The 22,870-nt window shown below is 39.3% G+C and overlaps 1 protein-coding gene across 14 annotated transcripts in view; it reads right to left on the bottom strand.

Annotated features, from left to right (window-relative positions):
• CFAP43 (cilia and flagella associated protein 43) overlaps positions 1–22,870 on the bottom strand; it is a 102,069-nt gene that overhangs the window by 49,124 nt on the left and 30,075 nt on the right. For 9 of the 14 annotated variants that reach the window (XM_055093354.2, XM_055093351.2, XM_055093357.2 and 6 more), the window contains 10 exons: positions 18,489–18,605; positions 17,422–17,502; positions 14,432–14,580; positions 12,769–12,872; positions 8,841–8,981; positions 7,891–8,063; positions 6,545–6,694; positions 5,587–5,717; positions 3,252–3,399; positions 715–807 (listed from right to left, as the gene is read on the bottom strand). In XM_055093354.2, the coding sequence (XP_054949329.1) occupies positions 715–807; positions 3,252–3,399; positions 5,587–5,717; positions 6,545–6,694; positions 7,891–8,063; positions 8,841–8,981; positions 12,769–12,872; positions 14,432–14,580; positions 17,422–17,502; positions 18,489–18,605 (1,287 nt within the window). Of the gene's footprint in view, positions 1–714; positions 808–2,194; positions 2,309–3,251; positions 3,400–5,586; positions 5,718–6,544; positions 6,695–7,890; positions 8,064–8,840; positions 8,982–12,768; positions 12,873–14,431; positions 14,581–17,421; positions 17,503–18,488; positions 18,606–22,870 lie in introns of all 14 variants that reach the window. The other 5 variants (XM_063607882.1, XM_063607880.1, XM_063607881.1 and 2 more) reach the window with 2 other exon arrangements.

Here is a 22,870-nt window from a genome sequence, read left to right on the forward strand (position 1 = left end):
TCACTTAACAAAGCAAGAGAAATATCAGACAGAGAGAGAGAGAGAGAGAGAGACAGCAATTCTCTAGAAACAGAAACTAAAATTTGTAAAGACTAATATAAAGTGTACATGAAGTAATACCACTGCAGTACCTTGCTTAAATCTAACTGCTACTATGTAAGTGACATTAAAGCAACATGAAACTGATGTCAATTATATGGCCAATGGAAAGAAAATAATGAAGCAGTGAAAAATTAGTGAACAGTTGATTAAGGAAAACCAGTATGCACTTTTATTGGGAACTTGAGACTAGATCAATAGGCTAAATCCAGACACGAGCTGTAATCAGTCGGTCACCTTCCTGAACAGCTGCAGCCACAGCATCCCTTCCCCTGTTCCTGGTCCACAGGACAGAGGAAGACAAGCATCCCCTAAAACTCACTCCACGGTGGAGTACTGCAGTTCATCCTTTGCTGTGGCTTACCTGGACACCATTGTTGGGTTGCATGTCAGCCTACGTACAGTTCTTAAAGCTCATATAACTTGATCTAAATGATTGGGCTGTGTTTAGGGTGTTTATTTGCTTTCAGAAAAGTTACACCTGTATGTTGTAATGCTCTGCCAAGTGGTGTCTCATTCCATCTTCTAACTTTCCAGTAGGTTTCCATAGGAAACTAATCTATTTGGTACATCTACAGAGCACTATTTCAAACCTACCCCATGTTTCACAAATACCTCTTGGCTTTTTTGTTGTATCCAAGGAATTTCCTTCTTAACATCGGTTAGAACTAATTCATCTTGTGATAAGTCAGTGCTTGCCTTCTGTTTCTGATACATGGTAGAAAAAGACAGACATGTCTTAAAGTTAAAATTCATCAAGTTTTTCCCCTCCCACCCTACCACATGTAACTGCTTTGAATTCCTTCGTATTTGTTGCATTTTTGAAAATAATCTCAAACATTTTGTCTGCCCAAGATGTAACATTTTATTCAGGTAAGTCCCACCAGTCTGCCCTTATATTAGCCACAGCTTCCACTGAGGAAGCAGAGATGATCAGACCAGTCACACTGTCACCACTCTTTGCCTTCTTTGTTACTGTGACCCAAATGTTCCTGCCCATCAGGGCCTGTGCCACCATCTATGCTTAGGATCTTTTTTCTTCTTTTTGAAGTCTTAATACTTAACAAAATTTTTTTTCAATGCCATCTCCTTCTGTATCATCAATTTCTCCCTTTTACAGGATCTTTCCCAACAGCATCCAAACATGCTCTACTATCTCCTGTCTTAGGAAAACTACTCTCACTTGACCATCACATTCTTCTTCAGACACCACCCTATTTCTTTTTCTTTTTTTTTTTTTTTTTTTTTTGAGACGGAGTCTTGCTCTGTCACCCAGGCTGGAGTGCAGTGGTATGATCTTGGCTCACTGCAACCTCCGCCTCCTGGGTTCATGCCATTCTCCTGCCTCAGCCTCCTGAGTAGCTGGGACTACAGGTGCGTGCCACCACACCTGGCTAATCTTTCGTATTTTTAGTAGAGACAGGGTTTCACCATGTTAGCCAGGATGGTCTTGATCTCCTGACCTCGTGATATGCCCACCTCGGCCTCCCAAAGTGCTGGGATTACAGGTGTGTGCCAACCACCGTCCCCGCTGGCCCACCATCCTGTTTCTATGCTCCCCTTTGCAGCAAAATGTCTTGAAAGAGTTTGGGATGCCATGTTCTCCTGGTTCTCCTGTAACCTCACTGGCTACCCCTCCTCAGGGTCCTCTGCATCCCTGAACTCTTCTCCTGCCTCTCCAGAAGTTGCTCTGTCCTGGTCCTCTTCTGCTTCTTGCCATTCATGCTTCCATGATGTCCTTACCTAGTGTTATGGCTTTAAATCCCATCCGCATGCCCTTGACTCAAATCAGCATATCCAGTCCCGACCTCTCCCCAGAACCCAAGGTTCATCTAGCCAACGGCTGAACTGGCATCTTCACGTGGATGTCTAACAGGCTTCTCGAGCTTAGTGTGGGTAAAACTGATTTTGAATTCCCTTCTTTCTCTTCATAGCTGCCCCCTTCCCCCAGAGTCTGCCCCATCTCCATGAATGACACCATCTTCTACATAAATGTTCAAGTAAAACAATCTAGGAGTTCTTGGGCCCTTTCTTTTCCTCTCTCTCTATGTCCAATTCATCAGTGAGTTCTATCAACCCTACCTCTGAAACCCACCTGGAATCCACCACTTCTCTCCTTGGCACAAGACTCCTCCACCTCCATCATTGCTACCTGAACCTCTGCCTTAGCCTCCTGAGCAATGTCCCTGCTTCTTATCCTTCTTATCACCTACAGGAAACATTCTCCTCATAGCATCAAATAGTCATTTCAATAATGTCAACTATACCTTGTTAATCCTGTGTTCAGAACACCTGACTCAGTTCTCATTACATGTAAAATAAAATTCAAACTCTTTACCTAGTTTACAAAGCCCTTCGTTACCTGGTCTCCTCCCACTTTGAAGACCTCACCTCCCACCACTTTCTCCCTAGCTCGCTTCAACTGCACAGGTCTATTTTAGGTCCTAACATACCACACGCCAAGCTCTTTCCCCCTTTGCCCTGAATACTCTTGCTACCCTCCCATTGTCTTTGCATGGTGGTGTTCTCTTTTAATTCAGATCTCAGCTTAAATGTCTGCTTGGAGAGGCTATCCAGCCCAATACTATCACATCAACCTATTTTTATTCACTGAATAGAACTTGTTACTATCTCATTGTTTCTTCTGCATTTGCTTGTTTATCTGTTTCTCCCTGCCCATCTCCAACCCCCAATTAGGATGTAAACTCCATGGAAGCAGAAATTTTTCTTTCTTGTTCATGGCTATATCCCCCACAGCCTAGCACTCTGTAGGCACTCTATAAATATTTGTTAATTGAATGAGTGAATACTGTTCTTTAGCTAGACACTTCCTAAATAATATCTGTAATATGAAAGTATAGAGAGACCATTTTGACCAAGCACAAGTGTGGGTAGAAGATTTTTTTTTTCCAGGCAAGCCTGGATCTTGTACTATGGTTTAAATGAGATCTGAAATGTACTATTTGCAATTGCTTTGAGAAAGGCTGAATATTTTCTCTCAGACGTAGCTTATTCCCTTTTTGAAAATCATGGGATACCTGGATAAAGAGAAATATTACTAAATATCTGCTTAAAGAAAACCACAAACCGAAAACTTCTGATTTACAAAGAAAGAAATGTAAGCAAGCAAGCTAGCCATATAGGAACTCAACTGTGTGTTCAGAATCGGATCCCAAATCTACGGAAACTTTTGGTGTTGTGCTTAAATAATGATTCTCCTTGTCCATGGCGCTGCTCAGGGAAATTAATAGTTTCTGGTAATAGTCCAGAATTTCACTGGCTAGGTGTCCTCCAAATCGCCTATATTAATAAAAAAGAAAACACAGAGGCTACAAAAATCATAATTTAAAAAATCACATTTAGCTGTATTATTTTCAGGTAACTAAACATTTCAGTTTATAGGTAACTAACCAAGGAAATATGTGGACAATTCTTCACAGTGCCTTGTGGAAACTTCTTCAGTGCCTACTTCTTTTGCAGAATTTCTTCTTTTTTTTTTAATTTTTATTTTTTAAAGAGAAAGGGTCTTGCTCTGTCACCTAGGCTGGAGTACAGTGATGTAATCACAGCTTACTGCAGCCTCGAACTCCTGGGCTCAAATGATCCTTTCACCTCAGCCTCTAGAGTAGCTGGGACTACAGGGGTACACCACCATGCATGGCTAAAGGACTCTGCTTCTTACAGGAGACCCTTTCGTGGGTTCCAGGCCATGACAAGCTTCTTGACCTTTCTAGGGTACCCTCTCCTCACACTGTCCTCATACCCTTACTCAACATGCCCTCTGTACCTGCCCTGGTCATTGCACAGAAGAGCCAGTGCACTGGCTGAGCTCTCGGAATGCACCAGGCAGTGTGCTACTTCACACACATAATCACATGTGGCCCCCTCATCACCCCACCCTGCATTGAGAGTGGTATTATTACTTCCACTTAATTCACCAGGGCATTGCGAACTTTGGACGCATCAGCATCACTGGGAGGGTTTAAAAACAGATTCCTGGGCCCCACTTGCAGACATTCTGACTCAGAAAGTCCAGATGGGATCCAAGAATATGCATTTCTAACAAGCTCACAGATGCTACAGACCCCCTACCTTAAGTAACATTGTAACAGATGATTTAGAGGGGTTGTCATTTGCCAAGGTCACAAAGTCAAAAGTCCTAGACCATCGTTTTAAACCCAGCTTTGTTTTGAGTCAGAAGTTTGGGTGATTACCAGTGGATCAAAATGTCCTTCTTTTTGAGCTGCATAAATAAGGCTCCAGCACTTGTTTGTTGTTGCCTGAGATAGTATTTGTTCGCTGGTTATAAACAATATGTTAGGACTTACATAGTGAGATAAAAGCTAATATTCTATTCAGAATCCCATGTATAAAATGGGCATGATGATGCAATCCTCAAATGAGTTTTTGAGGGAAGTGGCTAGCAAAATTGTTATGATACAAAATCTCCACAACATTTAACATTTTCACAATGTTGCAGAGAAGGGCCATATTTTATTACTGCTTTGATCACAGGAGGTATCACGAAATATTATTTTTTCTAAAATGAATTGCATGATTGAAACCACCTTTGCAAAGATTACGGCGGTGAAAGAAGTCTAGCATGGCTGACTCCATCTTGTTTCTAGTCTCACAGGCTGGATGTTCTTGTTCATTCCTCCTAACCATGGGAGGAATTTCGTTTATAGTTTAACTTGGAAGCAAGGATGATAATAGTACCTCCCTAAAACGGATCCCCTCCTTGTTTGGGGACTGAAACTGTCTTTGATATAATCTAAGCAAAATCTAATTAGGAAAGTGTGGTATATATACATACATGTATATGTCAGGGATAAACAGGAGTTTTTAAAGTTATCTGAGGGTCAGAATTGTCCACATTTCTTATGTTATGAGAGATAGGACTGATCACTCTCAGATAAATATTAACTATGTCTTTTTTGTGTGTGTGTGTATTTTGATGCTCTGATATCTGGGGCCTTGCTGACTTCTGGAGGCTAGCCAGTCTCTGAAGATAGTAAACAATTTGCTCTGGAACACGCTTTTCAAAAGCAAACCGATCAATCCGGAGACCATACCCCCAACCACCTCCTCTAGTGGGCTTTCACAATCGGGGCCACCATTTCCCCACCCTAATCACCCCAGGGCCAAGTATGAGACAACTACAGCCAGCTCCTATGCCTCAGAACCCACTGATAATATTCAAACTAGCCAATCCTAAACCTGCCCAATCCTCCCTGTGAAAACCATACTAGAGGATCTCATCCACGTTTTCCTCCCTCTCTCAGCCTCCTGACCCACCCCAGGTCTGCCCCATGTGGTACCCGAGCATGCAGTGTACGCTTCTCTTGGGATCTGTGAGTATAACAAACTTTCTTTGCACTGGCAGTGGTCTCCCAGCATGTTGGCCTTGCTGTACTTAAATAATAATAAAATCCCTATTTTAAAGCACTATACTACATGGGGTTACTTACTGAATACTGTACGTACTTCCACTTTAGGTAGACAAGGGTGCCATCATCTCTCCCATTCACCAGAATGTTTTGTCCATCCATTGAAATTCTCATTGACTGAATCCCATGACCCTGGTGAGAATGACTCCGACACCAAGCAAATGTTTCCTCAATAGTTAAGAAATAAACCAGAAAAATTACAAATGCAATTCTACCACACGGCTTTTCTAATGGGGTTATATGCCCCTTTTTTGTGGATAAATCATTTTCTATTTGCTAACAGCATTTTAATTGGTATGGAAGTAGGCAATTGGCAATACATAGTATTTAAAATCCCCAGTTCAAACCACATTCGCCAATACTAATTTGTTCTTCCACTACCTTTGTGTAGTATGGAAGGACAGGGATTATTATCACCAATTTATAATAGGAAATCAGACACAGAGAAGTGAATGGATTGCAGGAGTCTATAAAGCTAGGGAAGGGGCCTTCAGCAAGCAGAGATGGTGAGTTCTGATGGCTTCAAGAGTCAGGGAGGTTCTATTTATGTGTGAAGTAGCTGAGTATAATGAGAGAGGGTGACGGGCACTGTGAAGAATGGAAGATAACATGCTCTGAAGGATGCTAACTAAGCCAGTTTGATTAGAACTTAAACAAAATGCATCATCAATTTGGTATATAGGGCAACAATTTAAAAACTGAGATTTCTGAGTCATACTGGTTCTCAACCATGATGCCTTTTCTCATTTAGGTTTTTAAATAGGCAATACATTCAAATGGTTCGAAATTCAAAAATTATAAAAGAGTATTCTGTGAAATCTCCTTCCTGTTCTCATGACCTAATACTTCCAATGGCAAGCAAGGTAATTAGTACCTTCAATATCTTTTCAGAGTTTTTATGCATATATAAGCAAATTTTTATATACATATAAAATGTTTCCTATATGAGATCAATATATACACCCACAATTTTTTTTTTAAAGAAAGCAGCTTACCAAAGTATAAACGTCTCGGATACACAGAATTCCACATTTAGCTATTGTTATGAGCCACAATCCATGTGAAGACAGATAGAGCAGTCCAGGTCCATACTGTCTGCTTTGTACTTTTTTGTATGGTTTAAGAATGTAGATACCGGTATGTTCCTGCCAATCAAAGAAAATAACCACATTATAGAAAAGATCAGGTAAACAGCACCTTTGGGTTTGCAGATGTACATGCCTGTTGTATATTGTCATTGTAAATAAACTGATATGGGATAAAGTGCAAACATTGTAATTGTAAATAAACGGATATAGGATAAAGTGGACACCTGCGTTTGCATCATGTTTCCCACTTTTGCAAATAAAAGTTTGTTTCTGCCAACTAAGTAAAGTCTTCTTTATTTACTTGCCATTAAAAATCCTAGCCTACACTGATAATCTTTGCTTTTACTAATCATTTTCACATATCTTCATGCTTAAGTCAAAATAATGTAGTCAATATTCCCCGTATGTTTCATGCATTCCTACCTCCAAGCCTCTGCACGTGTCCTTCCTTTTGTCTGGAATGCCCTTCTCTACTCCATCCCCACCAGTCCTGCCCTACCTCCCTATATGATCGCTGCCCACCAAAATTGTATGCAATATCTCTCCATGTCTAAATCTGACTTACTTTTCAAAGTCCAGATCAAATATTGCTTCCTTCATGAAACTTTTCTTGAATCTCTCTTGCCACTAATCATTTATTCCTTCTCTGTGTCTAGTCCTGGCTACTCTGTCAAAGAAGAGCTTTGACTGAAGAATTTAGAGGAAGGAAGGCAGACCTTATCAAAGTGGGTAGACAGACATCAAGGGAAAGTGAGAGGTCAAGGGGCAGGAAGCAGGAGGGTACTGGGCCATTATGTGCAGCAGGAGGTGACACAATGCATGAGAAGTCTGAAGAGAGTGTAATGAAAAAATGCCAGAAACACAGTTTAATTATTTTTTGTAATTTTGGTTATGGCTTAGATGCAAAGTTCCACTGCAAATCAAATCATCTACCTTGTAGCCCTTGGCATATGTAGAATAGATTTCCTAATGCTAGGTTGTTTTTTAAGGCACTAAACTAATATTGTGTCATCTGCATGTTTATCTGACAAAGATGATGTATGTGGCACAAGTATCAGGTTGCTCAAATATATTGTATGATGGATTAACAAATAACACTATATATCTAGCTCAAGGGGATTATATTAATATAATGAAGGCATTTGTTAACTGAACTATTCTGTTAAAGTGGTCAAGAGGATCACATCTAATCAGTATAATGTATCAATCTTGATTGCTAAGATAAATGAGAGTACACTTAAGTGTTGACATACTTCTTCAGGAAGAAGGTAGCTACAGATGTATGGCACTTGACTACAGAAGCCATATATTTGGTTACTTTGAAAGCCCAAGACTGCAGAGGACAGAGCGTGCTCCAACTCATACAGGTACTTATGAATGATTTCATCTTTCAGCCTTCCTCTTTCATCAGCAAAGGTTGTGGAAACTATTAGATTTGGAAAAAGAAGAGAAATCACTTGTACCATAAATTAATTTTGTTTTTTTAAAATTATGAACAATTATGAAAAGCAAAATAAAATTTAAATGCTCAACTAATGTTGCGGAAGCTAGTAGGTGATAAAAATGATTTAAAAACACTTGTCTCCCTAGAAATACTTGAGTATTAAATGACTGATAGTGGGTAAAATATTTCTGTAATGCCTTGATTAATTTTTAATCAATTAACTTAGAGACATATTAAAAGAAACCCATGGTAGTATAGAGATTCTTATAAAAACATAAAAGTACTTGGAGGTTGTCGGCTCTCTTCTGCTCTATAATTATATATTTGCAAAACTGCTAACCTGATATATTTGTCATTAAAACAAGGAAAGAGTATCTATTTTCTCATACCTTTTTATCCAGAAAACTGTCTTTATAATTTTGTCAGTGAAGGGAACTACACTGTAATCTATCTGAATTTAACCTTGTCTATTCAAAGCTACAAAACAAGAGACATCACAAAAATAACAAATCAATTTGATGTGTCCGTTGATCCTATCTCTTTTCCTATGGTAATAAAGCAGACTCATGAGTCAGGAAGCCCAGAGGAAAAGTCCACACTTCAAACTGTTTAGCATGTTGGTTTTACTTTGTAAAGACAGACAAAAGGTAGCCATTTTACCTCTTCACATGCCAAGATAAAAACAAAACAAACCCAAAAAACAATAACAACAATGTATCTGGGCTCAGGAGCAGAACTGGCTGCTTATGTTTTCCTTACCTTGTGGCAGTAATGTAGGCAGTGTGAACATCTCCAACCTGCTTCTCCCTGCTTCTGGAAGCGAGGAAAGCACCATCACTTTCACTATGTCTGTTTCTAAAAGAGACACTGTGGATATCTGTAAAATGTCTTTGGCCACCTCTGAAAGCAAACAGAGATCAACACCACAAGTGGTCATTGATAAGTTTAAATAATCTTTTACCTTTCCAATTAAGATACCATCCATGGACTTGCCTTCGCTATATCTTTAGAATCAAATTATTTGCTGGACATTTAAAGTGACCTTTAAACATAAGTTACAGGGACATTTTTGATGAATGGATGAGGGATTCTCCTGATTAGATGTCTAGACTGGCAGATTTAAACCAGCCCAGTCTGTCTGGGTTTCCTTCCCAGCCAGGGTGGCCCCAGAGTGCACCATCTCCACCTCCTATCCCTCCAAACCAGCATCTGCATGAGCTGGTCCCCACAAGTCCACTCCAGCCAGGTTACCTAATCCTAAGATTGGGTAAACTTAGGCATTGGCCTTCTTTGCATCTGTGGTCAAGGACTGTGGGTGTGGTGGAAACGTGACTTTATGAGCTTGCTCCACTAGAAAGCCAGCTGATCTAACCTCTGCAAGGTGTGCCAGGCCTGGAGCCCACCTTGGATTTGTTCCAGATTCACTCTCCCATTCTTCATGGGACTGTGCTGCAGGTGCCCACTTTCTCAGGCCCTTCCCCAGGCGGTCAGCAGATGACCTTCCCTCTTCCTTAACAAGGAAGACCAAGGACATCTACATAAACTCAATCTCAACTTTCTTATCCTGAGACTCACACTTTCCCCTTGTCTGTTTCCATTTTCTCCATTCATTTCCTGACATTGATGTAGGAACAAAATGTAACCCCTCCCTGTCTGTGATTTTTGAGCCCATTCCTCCAATCTCCTATTAGACCATACATTATCAATCACCTCTTTTTAGCTTCTTGTGTCCCTTATGGTTCCTTTTATTCAGCCCTCATGACTCCCCTGTCTTCAAATAAGAACCTTCCTCCAACTCTGCTGTCCCACAACAGTTAACATCTGACTCTCTTTTCTCCACTGCAAACTTCCTAAAATAGTTTTGGCACTTTCTGACTTAATTTTCTTACCTCTATTCCCTCCCTAACCTTCTTCATTCCAAAGAAGTAGCTCTCTCAGGGATCACCTGCTGACTGGCAAATATATGAGAGCCTATCTCAGCCCTCTCCCTACCCACACTTCTGTGTCAGCCTGTACTTTCATCTGCCTTCCTTCTTTAGGCTGTTTCTGGAGAGAATGACTCCCAGTTCTCTTATTACTCTGGCCCAGCCTCAGTTTTCTTCACTGCCTCATCTTCCTCTGTCCACAGCTTCAATATAAAATGTGGACCAGGGTTCTATTCCCAGCTTCTTCCATCCCACCCTCTGGCCAAACAGATACATTAAAAATGGGGCAGGGAACAGTGGCTCATGTCTGTAATCCCAATACTTTGGGAGGCTGAGGTGAGAGGATTGCTTGACTCCAGGAGATCAAGACCAGCCTGAGCAACATAGAGAGACATTTTCTCTACTAAAAAACAAAACAAAACAAAACAAACAAACAAACAAACAAAAAAAGGCCAGGCGTGGTGGCTCACGCCTGTAATCCCAGCACTTTGGGAGGCCAAGGCAGGCGGATCATGAGGTCAGGAGATCGAGACCATCCTGGCTAACATGGTGAAACCCTGTTTCTACTAACAAATACAAAAAATTAGCCTGGCGCGGTGGCGGGCGCCTGTAGGCCCAGCTACTCAGGAGGCAGAGCTTGCAGTGAGCCAAGATCACGCCACTGCACTCCAGCCTGGGCGACAGAGCGAGACTCCATCTCAAAAAAAAAAAAAAAAAAAAAAAGGAAACAAAAACAAAACAGAGAACAAGCCAGGCTTTGGGGCATAAACCTGTAGTCCCAGCTACTCAGGAGGCTGAAGCAGCAGTATTGCCTGAGCCTAGGAATTCAAGGCTATAGTGAGCTATGATTGCACCACTGCACTCCAGCCTGGGTGACAGAGCAAGACTCTGGAAAATAAAATAAAATAAATGAAATGGAATATTTAGGCAGGATATACATCCACTCTGAGGTCAGCCACAGGCTGTACCACACTCAGTGCCATCTAATTTGCATATTTAGTTACCTCTTTTGCCTTATTAAGCATCCAGGTTTACTTCTACTCTGTTGAGCCATCTCATCAGCTACCATGATTTCAAGATCAGAATTCTATCATTAAGCCTTGAACTACATATCCCGATTTCCAAACTTAAGCTAAATATGCCCAAATGAAGAGTTTATTGGCTTTAAACCTATGGAACTCATCAGCTCAACCTATTCCTCAACCTCTAGAACTTTCTTCTTCAACTAATGGCATTGCAAACTTCCACCATTCAGGCTAGAAATTTTGGAGTCATCACTTATCCCTTCCTTTCGCATCAAATACCAAGTCCTACCAATTCCATCACTCGTGGTTGTGCCCTCTTTTCTCTTTCTGTAACTGCAGCATGAGTTTGTGCATTGTGGATAAGAGCACACGCCCTGAAACTGGACTTCCTTAATTGGGCTCTGCCACTAACTAGATGCATGGCCTTGAACAACTAGTTAGCCTCGCTGCGCCTCAATTGCCTCATGTGGAGGGATAATAGTAGTATCAATTTCATGAAAGTTGTCTAAGAATTCAATGGGTGGAGACATGCTGAGGGCTTAGAATACTGGCTACCACATAGTCAGGCATTCCTCAATAAGTGTTGGCTGTTGCTATGATTATGACTATGATCATCTCTTGCCTTGGCTAGTATTATAGCTTCCAATCTCATCTTTTTAATTTCATTCTTTTGCCTTTCTACTCCATCCTTCACACTGGTATCAGAGTCAGTCTCTAAAAACCAAGTCAAATCATGCCAGCTCCATCTTGAAACCACTGATGATGGCTCATTAACCACAGAACAATTCCAGACTCTTTGGAATGATATTCAAGGTCCTTCCTCTTTCAGACTTCATTGCCATAGTCATCTTCTAGTAAACTCTTCCATTTACCTGTTATACCAGACTTTTTTACCATTCCAAGTACCTTTGTTTGGGTTATTATTTTGAGCAGGAATACTAATATGTCCTATCCCACACCTATGAAAATCCTTCAAACCCACTACTTTAAGCCCTTGGAAAACTCCTCCAATCCTCCGCACCCCCTGACCAGTGCCCACCTTCACCTCCACTCCTCTCCTCACACTTGGCAGAATGAATTGCTGCTGTATCTGAGCCTACACAGTATCTGAGCCTACACACCACTCTGCATTTTCCTCCTCTACTAAATTGTCTCCTTAATATTTTCATCCCCCTACAAGGCCTAGGTTTGGCATTTTGCACCTTGTAGGCACTCACTAATTTTTATAAGTCAATGATAAACAAATTTAAAAACTTAGGAGTGGGACTTGGCAAAGTGTGAGGAGCAAAAAAAAAAAAATTTTTTAAGGAGAATTAAAAAAAAAATTGTGTATGTGGGGGGAAACACATATACAGTTGGCATGTAAAGCCAGAGAGAAAATAAAGAGAAAATTCTTTATTAGAGATAAAATATTAAAAAATATTTTCAAGAGAAATCAACCCAACTTCTCTGTATGTTAATATTAGAAATGTTCAGCCATTTCATTAATGTATTTAATAATTGATTCAAGAAAATTTATTTAGCACCAACTATGTACCAAGCAGATAACTCTAATATTCCAAATACATCAAAATATAATGTGAGAATTCTAAGTAACTTTAGTTATTTAAAGGTTTCTCTTTCAGAAAATATGCCACAAATAATTGTTTCAATATTCAATATGAAAACTCCATTTTCATAACCTTAAATTCTTTGAAATAATCAATATTTTAAATTAATCAGCATTCTATGTTGTACCTGTGAATCCAATAATCTGAAATGAGCTTGAGGAGTTGGCATTGATAATAAAGACTTTTCCTTCTGATGTTCCAACTAACAGAAATATTCCTTGCTGATCATAACTAGAAAAGAAGAAATCTGATGATCAAATCCCAATTGTTTCACCAGCTAGATGGTGAACAAGTTTATTGAATGGCCACAGAGATATGTTCAAAGCCAGTCATTTTTACGGTTTGCAATTTTTAATATTCTCTGACCTTATAAAAGTGGAGTGATTACATGTGGATATAATCATTGTACTTTAGGCCAATGCTATTTCCAAATTGCAACTTTAATAAATACAGTCAAGAAGATTCAGTAAAGATGGGCAGTTGGTTCATCATAAGTGAATGAAACATGTCGGTAGAGCTTTCTTGATGTTTCAAGTGCAAATAAGCAATTCTCAAATTAGTGGTGGGTGTGACATTTCATTACCCTGTGTCTGGTACCTGGCAGTGGGAGGAAGAATGTAGTGAAACATGTCTACAACTTTATCAAATTAGAAAAAGTGGGAAGATGTAAATTAGAATAAGAGGATCTGAGAAAGGAAAGGCACAAAAAAATGACAGTGCAGAAAGGCAGGGGGTAAATGGAAGGAGGTTATCCATCCTTCCCCACTGAGCTAGGGTGGTGGAGCTGGGCAGTCCACAGTGGCAGGGCCAGCTCCTCAGTGTGCTAGCTGTGTAATGTGTAATCTTGGACAATGCTTTTCTTCACCTCTCTAACCCTGAATTCCCTAATTTGTCTAATAGGGATAAGAATAACACCTTTCTGACTGGTGTTTTGAGGATCACATGCCACAAGCTACAGTGATCTCAAGCTGTAAAGCAGAATACAAATGTCTGTTCTTATTAATACCTAATAATATAATAAATTAAAAAGAAACAGTAATAATGATAGCACCTACAAGTCCAAATCTAATGTCTCTATATTATCATCTTAAAAGTATTGCTTCAAAAGTTTTGAAATACTCTAAATGTTCATTAATATACTGTTTTTAAAAAATGATAGTATATTCATATAATGGAATACTATGTGGCTATACAAATAATCAGGCTGGTCTTTATGTGTGGATATAAAACATTCTCCAAGATATACGATTAAGTGAAAAAAGAAATGAGGCATTGTACATAGTTTTCTCCTTTTAAGAGCAAAGGCAGTGACTCTGCAGCCCAACTACCTGGGTTCAAATCCCAACATTTGCCATTCACTATCTGTGTACTATTGAGCAAGTTATTTAAAATCCTTGTGCCTTATCTTCCTCACCTGTCAAATAGAGACAACAAGAGTGTTTACCTCATGGAGTTAATACAGCAGAAGTGCCTGGCACACTATACACACATGATGGCCATTGATACAAGTAAAAAGAAGTGCTTATTATGTTTTGCTTGTTCATAGATAAAACATCTCAGGAGAGACATGAGAAATTGGTACCAGGCTGCCTGCAAGGACAGACCTGGGTATGGGGGGTACTTTACTACACAGCCCTCTGTACCTTTTGAGTGTTGAACTGTGTGAATATATTAACATTCAAAACAAATGAAACATGTAAAACTTAAAATTAAAAGAAAGGATGGCTTCACTAGAATTTTCAACAGACGGGTGTGACACGGAGCCGCTCCTGGAGGCAGAAAGGACTTACACAACGTGCTGCACGGACGATTCCGAGAGAAAGGCCTTGTGCACGACCTGAGGGGATTCCTTATCATATACGCTGATGAAGTAGACCGAGCCATCCTCCGTGCCCACGGCTGCAGAGAGGGAGGATGGACAGCAAGCCAGAACCGTTGCCTGTTTAAAATAAACCCCAGATGCGTATCTCTATTGTGCCTGCTCTCCTACACGTAAGAATGCTATTATACAGTGTACTTGAAAAGCCTGCAGGATGAGAAAAGTGGCAAGTGTTGTGTGGTGGGGTCTTTCAAATTATACCCTCAACGTTCCTGAGCTGATCAACTGCATAAGATGGCACAGGAATCTGTACATCTTATTCTTTTATCCTAAAATTAGAGTAATAAAAATTAGAGAGAGATTTCTTGAAATTTAAATCATGGCTTCATTTTTATCCCTAAATGATGATGAAATGATTATGCCAATAATCTATTTAAGTGATTGTGAAACAAGTAGACCAATAATAGTGAAAAATAAGAAATTTAAAAGAAATTCTTAGCATCTTTTAAACATTTTAAAATTTTTATTTATTTATTAGCGATGGGGTCTTCCTCTGTCTTGAACTACTGGGCTCAAGTGATCCTACTGTGTCAGCCTGCCGAGTCGCTGGGATTACAGGTTCAAACCACCACACCTGGCTTTTTAAAACATTTTTATAGATCCTGAGATGCTGGTATGACTAAGGAAGACTTAAGAAAATAACTGTATCACCGGAAGATGTATTCAGTCACCAAAGAAATGCGTAACAGATTCCCATTTATCTCACAATGATTTATACAGAATATGATGTCTAAGAGAATAAATTGACTTTCATAATACTAGAGAAATCAGTATTCTTTCTCTATCAACACTTTGTAGATTGTTTTGAATAAAATCATGGAACTTAGGACTGAAAAAGAACATAAGAGATCATTTTGCAAAATAGAAAACACAGGCCAAGGAAGTCCAGCAGCTTGCCCAAGGATCCCATATATGGTGACAAACTTCAGATGAAGCACCCAGGTGTCCTGCCTTATTAGAATGCACACAGTCTCCCAATTGAGTGGGCTTTTTGTAAAATTGAAAACCTCTGTGGGAAGTGTGTGTGTATGTGTATGTGTTCCCAAAATAAAAATAATCAGCTGAAATTCTCCTTCATTCCAGGGCGATGGTGTGCTAGTCTGAAAATGTACAGCAAGGGCCAGAGGAGTCTTATATACCCTTGCAGGTACCATCAGCGGATGCTGCTAGTGTCCAGGTATCTTGACACTGTGCTGCTGGACTGGGATCCCCCAGGACCACTGCTTGAAGGAAGGCAACACAGTCCCGGATGCAGGCAGAGAGACCTGGCATCAGCATTACTGTGTCTGGATCAATTCTCTATAGGGTAATGGTACCTGTATCCCTCCTTGCCCAAGAGGAACAAGGTATATCCTGATTATATGGGCCCCTGGGTGGGTTGTTAAACGTTTCTGTGTCTCTAATGTGTGAAAGGACATGTGATTAAATGCACTTGTAAGATCTCTCCTAGTTTACTATTTCTAATAGAAATGAATACATATAACCCTTGGTCACATAGACTATGGAGTCTTTTCATATTTCAAGTTTTCTCAGTAAGAATTTTTATCTTTACTTTTGTGGGAGAGTTTTATTTATCACATTGAATTATGTATCTTTGGCATCTTATGTAAAATATGATGCTTAGTCTTTTATAATTAAGATTTTAGTTTTATAAAAGGGAAGGACTGAAACTTCCCTGCCTAATACCAAGATCCATTTCTCAACTAGAACTGTGTAATGCAGCAAATAATATTATTTTTTAAAAAAGAAAGCATTACCATTATTTCTTGGTCCTTTTAAAATGTTATTTTATGCAAAATGCACTGTGAACATGGCAGAAATAATGGTATCACATTGTGGTAGGTGTTTTGGGCAGTGTGGTTTGCAACTCAGCATCCATACGCCCTCCTTCTGGAAAATCTCTTGAATATTCACTGAGAAACTATCCCTCCCCTATCTTCAGGCATGAGTGGAATGAGTCTAACTCCCATTTCCAAGGCTGAGTTTGTGCATTAATTATGCACTTAATTGCATTTCTCATCCCCTGTGCATATGATTAGTTCACAGATGTTATTAAGACATTGCAAGACATTTACTGAACCTTCTGGAAAGAAGAAGCATCTCTGTTCTTCCTCCTCCTACAGCAGGAATTTTTCTTCCCTCTCTGACAGTATGATGTGAGGTTGGCACCTGTGGTATCTGGGTGTACCTCAATGAAGCCTAAGATGAAACTAAAGGCATAGTGTGGAGACAGAAAGACAAGGTCCTTGGTATATCATTTAAACTGCTGGATTGAGGCACACATGAGGCCAGACAAGTTCTGTACTTTATAGTTGATTGTGCCAATAACACTTACTTTTTAATTTTTGGCTTAAGCTGGTTAGAGTGGCAACTTTCTTTCATTTCTAATTGATTTCCATTAAATGGGACCATTTAACCAATTATGGCCAAAAGGATATTTCATTTCTGAGAAAAAGCACTTACTTGCTGATTCAACAGCATCCCCTCTCCCTCCAAAAGACCTTTCAGCACTCTCTTCCTCTCCTGCCACACAGCACAGAGGAAGTATTCTTTGGTGGAACCCCCATCAGCCTGGCTCCCTGAGAGACTGTGCAAGAGGGACCCCTGCCAATCCACAATGAACTTATGGCATGAGTAAGATATAAACTACTGGGGTTTCAAAAACAACTGCCACCACAGAAAAACTTATTGTTTTCTATAACCAATATTGTATGCTATGGTTCCACTCTTGGGGCTGTGGCATATACTTTACACACAAGGATTACTGTAAATCTAGAAGGCAAAAATGCAGTGAGGCTTCTGTAACAAGTATTTCTACAGACTATTGACATGTGAATATGAAAAGGTAGATTGGATTAGAATTCAATATTTTTTTAAAATCCATTTATCAAGTATACTTACTAGGGTATTCAGATAAATCTTGCTTACACAAGCACAATCCTCCAGCCACCAAACACAAATTTCCCCTGAATGTGTAAGTGTCTGTAAAAAAAGAAAAACAAAAACTCTACATGGAAAATAAGACTTTCCTATGGAAGCATGTTCTACCTCCCTTTCCAGTGTGTCGATGATTTAGTATAAAATTTCATTTTACTTACGTGGATTATAAATACTTATTTTATCATTTCAACGCCAATGCTTTGTTTCTGAATATTAACTATTATCTTTAATGCAATTTAATACATAACTAATTAGTATTAGAAAAGTAAAATAAAGACTTTTCATGTAACATATTAAAGATAAAAGTTGCTTACAAAAATCAGTAAAACTATTGCCTAATGAACAAATGTAGAAATAGGAAACTATACATTGTTCTCTTTTAAATTACTAGAACTTATTTTTTTAGAGCAGTTTTAGGATTACACAAAAATTGAGCAGAAAGTACAGAGTTCTCCTTCACCTTCCCCTCCACACACCTACTACCCTACTATTAACATCTTGCATTAGTGTGGTACATTTGTTACAACTGAAGAGCCAATATTGACATATTATTATTGACTCCTTAGACTGAATTAATGTATTATACATGGCAACTATTTCATTTTCAACCTCAGGTGGTGCTGCTGCATTACCTGGAAAAAAAGATACTAAATAAATACTAACAGTTTACTTAGTGCTGATGACTCATTAGCAATGAATGTGTTTTAAAAACGTGTTAAAGCCTGGCTTGCAGAGCTTGGGTGGTGAAAACCAAAAGATGGCTCCTAAGATCTCAATTGTGTTGGCTGTTTTCAGAAGATGATATTATGAAGTCACAATATGAGGGTATCATTCTAACCGGGGGGTAGATTTGAAGATGGAAGTGTCTGGCATCTCCACCACAGTCTTCAAGGACAGCCTCTGCCTCCTATTCGCATTGCTTTGCCCATGAACTTTCAAAGTTACCCAATAACATATAAATAGGGATTTAAATCTTGCAACATCATCGTATCTTTAGTCCTACTGTGACACAGTAAAATATTCTTTACCATGAAGTATTGGGTTCCAGGTGTGATAAAGTCAATTGCCTGAAATTTCCCATCACAAGCATCTAGGACTTTATTTAAGGTTGGCTCCTTACCAAAAGTGTAGATATAAACAGATCCCTGATAAACATACAAAAGAAAAGAAACACATTGTAATTGTTGTGTATATAGTTCAACAAATATTTATTAAATGCCTACTGTAACCAAGGCTCTATGTGGAAACAGAATATGGGAAATCACAGATCAACTCAGTAAGACCTTGACCCTGAAGGGCTTAAAATCCAGACACTTGATTTGTTTGTTTATTGATTGATTGGTTGATTCATTCATTCATTCACTTATTCATCATTTTATTTTATTTTAATTAATTAATTTTTGAGACAAAGTCTTGCTATTGTTGCCCAGGTTGGAGTGCAATGGCACAACCTCAGCTCACTGCAACTTCCACCTCCCAGGTTCAAGCAATTCTCCTGCCTCAGCCTCCTGAGTAGCTGGGATTACAGGCATGCGCCACCACGCCCGGCTAATTTTGTATTCTTACTAGGGACAGGGTTTCAACATGTTGGTCAGGCTGGTTTCAAACTCCTGACCTCAGGTGATCCGCCCACCTCGGCCTCCCAAAGTGCTGGGATGACAGGTGTAAGCCACTGTGCCTGGCCTCATAAATAACCATAAGACTTTCTTCTTCAATTCCAGACATTCGTTTTTTATTTTTAATTTTTTAAAATTTCATTCTTTTGTGTGTGTGTGACTGAGTCTCCCTCTGTCGCCCAGGCTGGAGTGCAATGGCGGAATCTTGGCTCACTGCAACGTCTGCCTCCTGGGTTCAAGAGATTCTCCTGCCTCAGCCTCCTGAGTAGCTGGGATTACAGGTGCCCGCCACTGTGCTCAGCTAATTTTTGTATTTTTACTAGAGACGGGGTTTCACCATGTTGGCCAGGCCAGTCTCAAACTCCTGACCTCAAGTAATCCCCCCTCCTCGACCTCCCAAAGTGCTGGGATTATAGGCATGAGCCACCACGCCTGGTCTCCCAGACATTTATTTTTTAATTTACAAAACATAACAAAACATTTTTTCCTGTTTCAAAAATAATATCTATTTATGTAGAAAATTTGGAAAATGTGGAAAACCCAAAAAGTTGTTAAGATGTACTAAATCCTACCACATGCTAAATATAATGGAAGGAACACTAAACATTTAAACAAGCCTTTGTAGAAATAGTTGAGGTATGGCTGAAGCTGTCACTTTATGCCTATTATTTTCAGCTCCCAAACTCACCTCTAAAAAAAAATCTGTTCTGTAATGAATGCATCTCTACCAAGTAGCTGGTAATATAATATGGTCACTTAACCAGCAATAAGAAGTCTGCTTTCAACTAATCACAAGTTCTTCACGTTTACTTGAGTTAAACATAAATATTTCTGGTGTTATTTATCTAAAAAAATATGACTTTATAGGAGTTCAAAATTTGGTAGATATTTACTAATTTTATCTTTCTTTCATTTATTCAATAAATATTAAGTGGATACACAGCTCCAGTCACTGCTTTAGATGCTGGGGTTACAGCAGAGGATAAAACAGACAAAATCCCCTGCCCTCACGGAACTTACCTTCTGCTGGGAGATTCAGACAATAAATAATATAACCAAATAAAATATACTGTAAGTTAAACAGTGATAATTGTAAGAAGAAAAAGAAAATATAACAGAGAAGGAGAACATTATATAGCAAAATAAGAGGGTGAAATTTTAAAGTGCATGTTTAAGAAAGACTTCAGTGAGAAGGTGTGGCAGGCCAGGTCTCACTAACAGCTGAACAGGCAGGCCTCCATGACAACTGTTTCAGCAATGACTGAGTGGTTAAGTTAAATATTAAAAGCTAATAGAGCCAGTGCCCTTACACAAACGCTTGAATGTAACAAAACCCCGCCAAGAGTTTTGCCTAGGCCTTTCCTGGGCCTTGAAGCATGACAAGATAATGAAGGAATTCTCAACAGGACCCACTTAGAATTAAATAAGTTTTATTGGGGGGTCTGAAGAAAATCCCCAGACCTCCACAAACAAGCTTTATTGGGGGTCTAAGGAACTCCCCAAACCTCCATGATTTAGCAGGAGACAAAATAAGGGTAATCATACCTGGCACTTGAACCCATCTAGATTAAGTAAATTTACTGAGGCTCCAGAGGAAGGTCTTCAGGACTCAGGCCTTAGTTATATATTAGAAGTTAATCACTTACGTCTTTAGATGAATGCACACTTGCACATAGACATATAGCTTAGAAGGTATATAAGCTCTGGAAAGCTTTGTAATATTGAGTTGGTCCAGTGATATTTTCCCAGCCTTCTCCCTGTACCCGGTTACAGAAATAAACTCCCTTCTTTCCCAGTTCATCTGCATCTCGTTATTGGGCCAGGAGAACAAACAGCCCAACCCTCAGTTCGGTCCGGGAACAAAGGTAACTTTAGAGAAAAGACTTGAAGGTTCATGCCTGTAATCCCGGCACTTTGGGAGGCTGAGGTGGGCAGATCACTTGAGGCCAGGAGTTTGAGACCAGCCTGGCCAATGTGGTGAAACCCCATCTTTACTAAGAATACAAAAATTTAGCTGGGCATGGTGGCGCACACCTGTAGTCCCAGCTACTCAGAAGGCTGAGGCATAAGAATCACTTGAACCTGGGAGGTGGAGGTTGCAGTGAGCCCAGATCGCACCACTGTACTCCAGCCTGGGCGACAGAGCAAGACTCTGTCTCAAAAAAAAAAAAAAAAAAAAAGACCCAAAGGAAATGAGGAAACTATCCATGTAGATTCTGTGGGAAGAGCATTCCAGACAGAGGGAAAAGCCAGTACAAAGACTCTGAGGGAGAAGCATGTCTGGCAGATTCAAGGAAACAGCATGATGGCCAGTGTGGCTGGAGCAGGATGGACAAGAGTTCACAGTAGTAGCAGATAAGGCCAGAGGTGGGGATTGGAGTCCATGTCATGAAGGGCCTTTAAAAACATAGTAAGGATTTTGGCTTTTTCTCAGAATGACAGGAAATCACTGGAGGGCTTTGCCTAGTAGAGAAAAATGCTTTGCTCACCTTGGCTGCTATGTTGAGAATACATTGTTTATTCTATCATGTAATGAAAGAAGTGTATTAAAATGTTCCATTAATATCAATGCTTTGTTTCTCCTTGTCACTCTGTCATGCTTTGTTTTAAATCTCTAAGGCTATGCTATTAGGTACATACATATTTTAAGTATTCATATATTCCTGGTAAATTTAATATTTTATTATTCTGAAATAAGCCCATTTATCTTTAGTAATGATTTTTACCTTAAAGCCTAATTTGTCTAATGTTAATATATTTCCACTGGTTTTCTTTTGGTTAATGTTTACATATCTTTTTCCATCTTTTTATATTTGGGTTTAAACAAAGATTTTAATTTATGCTTTTTGTTTATCTCAATTGTTTTGCATTTTATTTTCTTTCTCTTTTTTACCTTGTTTTGGGTTAAACTTTTTTTTACATTTCACTTTCTCTAGTTTGGAAATTTCATCTACTGTTCCTATTCTTTTAGTGGTTACCTTAGAAGTTGTAACATGTGTACCTAATTTATCAACATCAAAAGTTACTTTAAGCTTTATTCTCCTCCTGGGTTATATGAGATCCTTGGAACACTTTATTCTATATACCCTGCTCTGCGCCCCCCCCCCAACTTATATTATTGTTATTTGGGATTTTAGTTCAATATTATTTTTAAACCTACTTTCACATTTTTTTTTGCTGTTGTATGCAGTGTTCATTTACTGTACATCTTCTACAATGTGTCATTCTCCACCTATTACTACTGCTCTTTATTTTTGTTGCATCATAGACCTTCCCACCTGGGATCATTTTCCTCTGCCTGAAGTAAATTCTTTAGAATTTTCTCTAGTGATAGTCAGCTGCTGACACACTCAGCTTTGGAGTGTCTAAAATGTCTTTTTTCACCCGCATACCGAAAAGATGTTTTCATTGGGTATAGAATTCTAGGTGGTAATTATTTTCTTTCATTACATCAGGGGTCATCAAACTTTTTCTATAAATAGGCTGACAGTAAATATGTTAGGCTTTGCAAACCATGTAGTCTCTGCCACAACTATTTAATGCTGCCATAGTGGTGTGAAAGAAGCCATAAACAATACGTTAGTGGGTGTGGCTATGTTCCAATAAAATCTTATTTGAAAAACATGCAGCAGGCTAGTTTTGCCCCATGGAGCCACAATTTGCTGAACCCTGCACTACATTGAAGATATTATTCCACTATTTCTTACATTATTGCCACAGAGAAGTCAGCTATTAGTCTAATTGAAATTCCTTAGAAGTAATCTGTCTTTTCTCCGACTGCTTTTAAAATTTTC

Source organism: Pan paniscus, chromosome 8, assembly GCF_029289425.2.
Source record: "Pan paniscus chromosome 8, NHGRI_mPanPan1-v2.0_pri, whole genome shotgun sequence".
Lineage (NCBI taxonomy): Eukaryota > Metazoa > Chordata > Mammalia > Primates > Hominidae > Pan > Pan paniscus.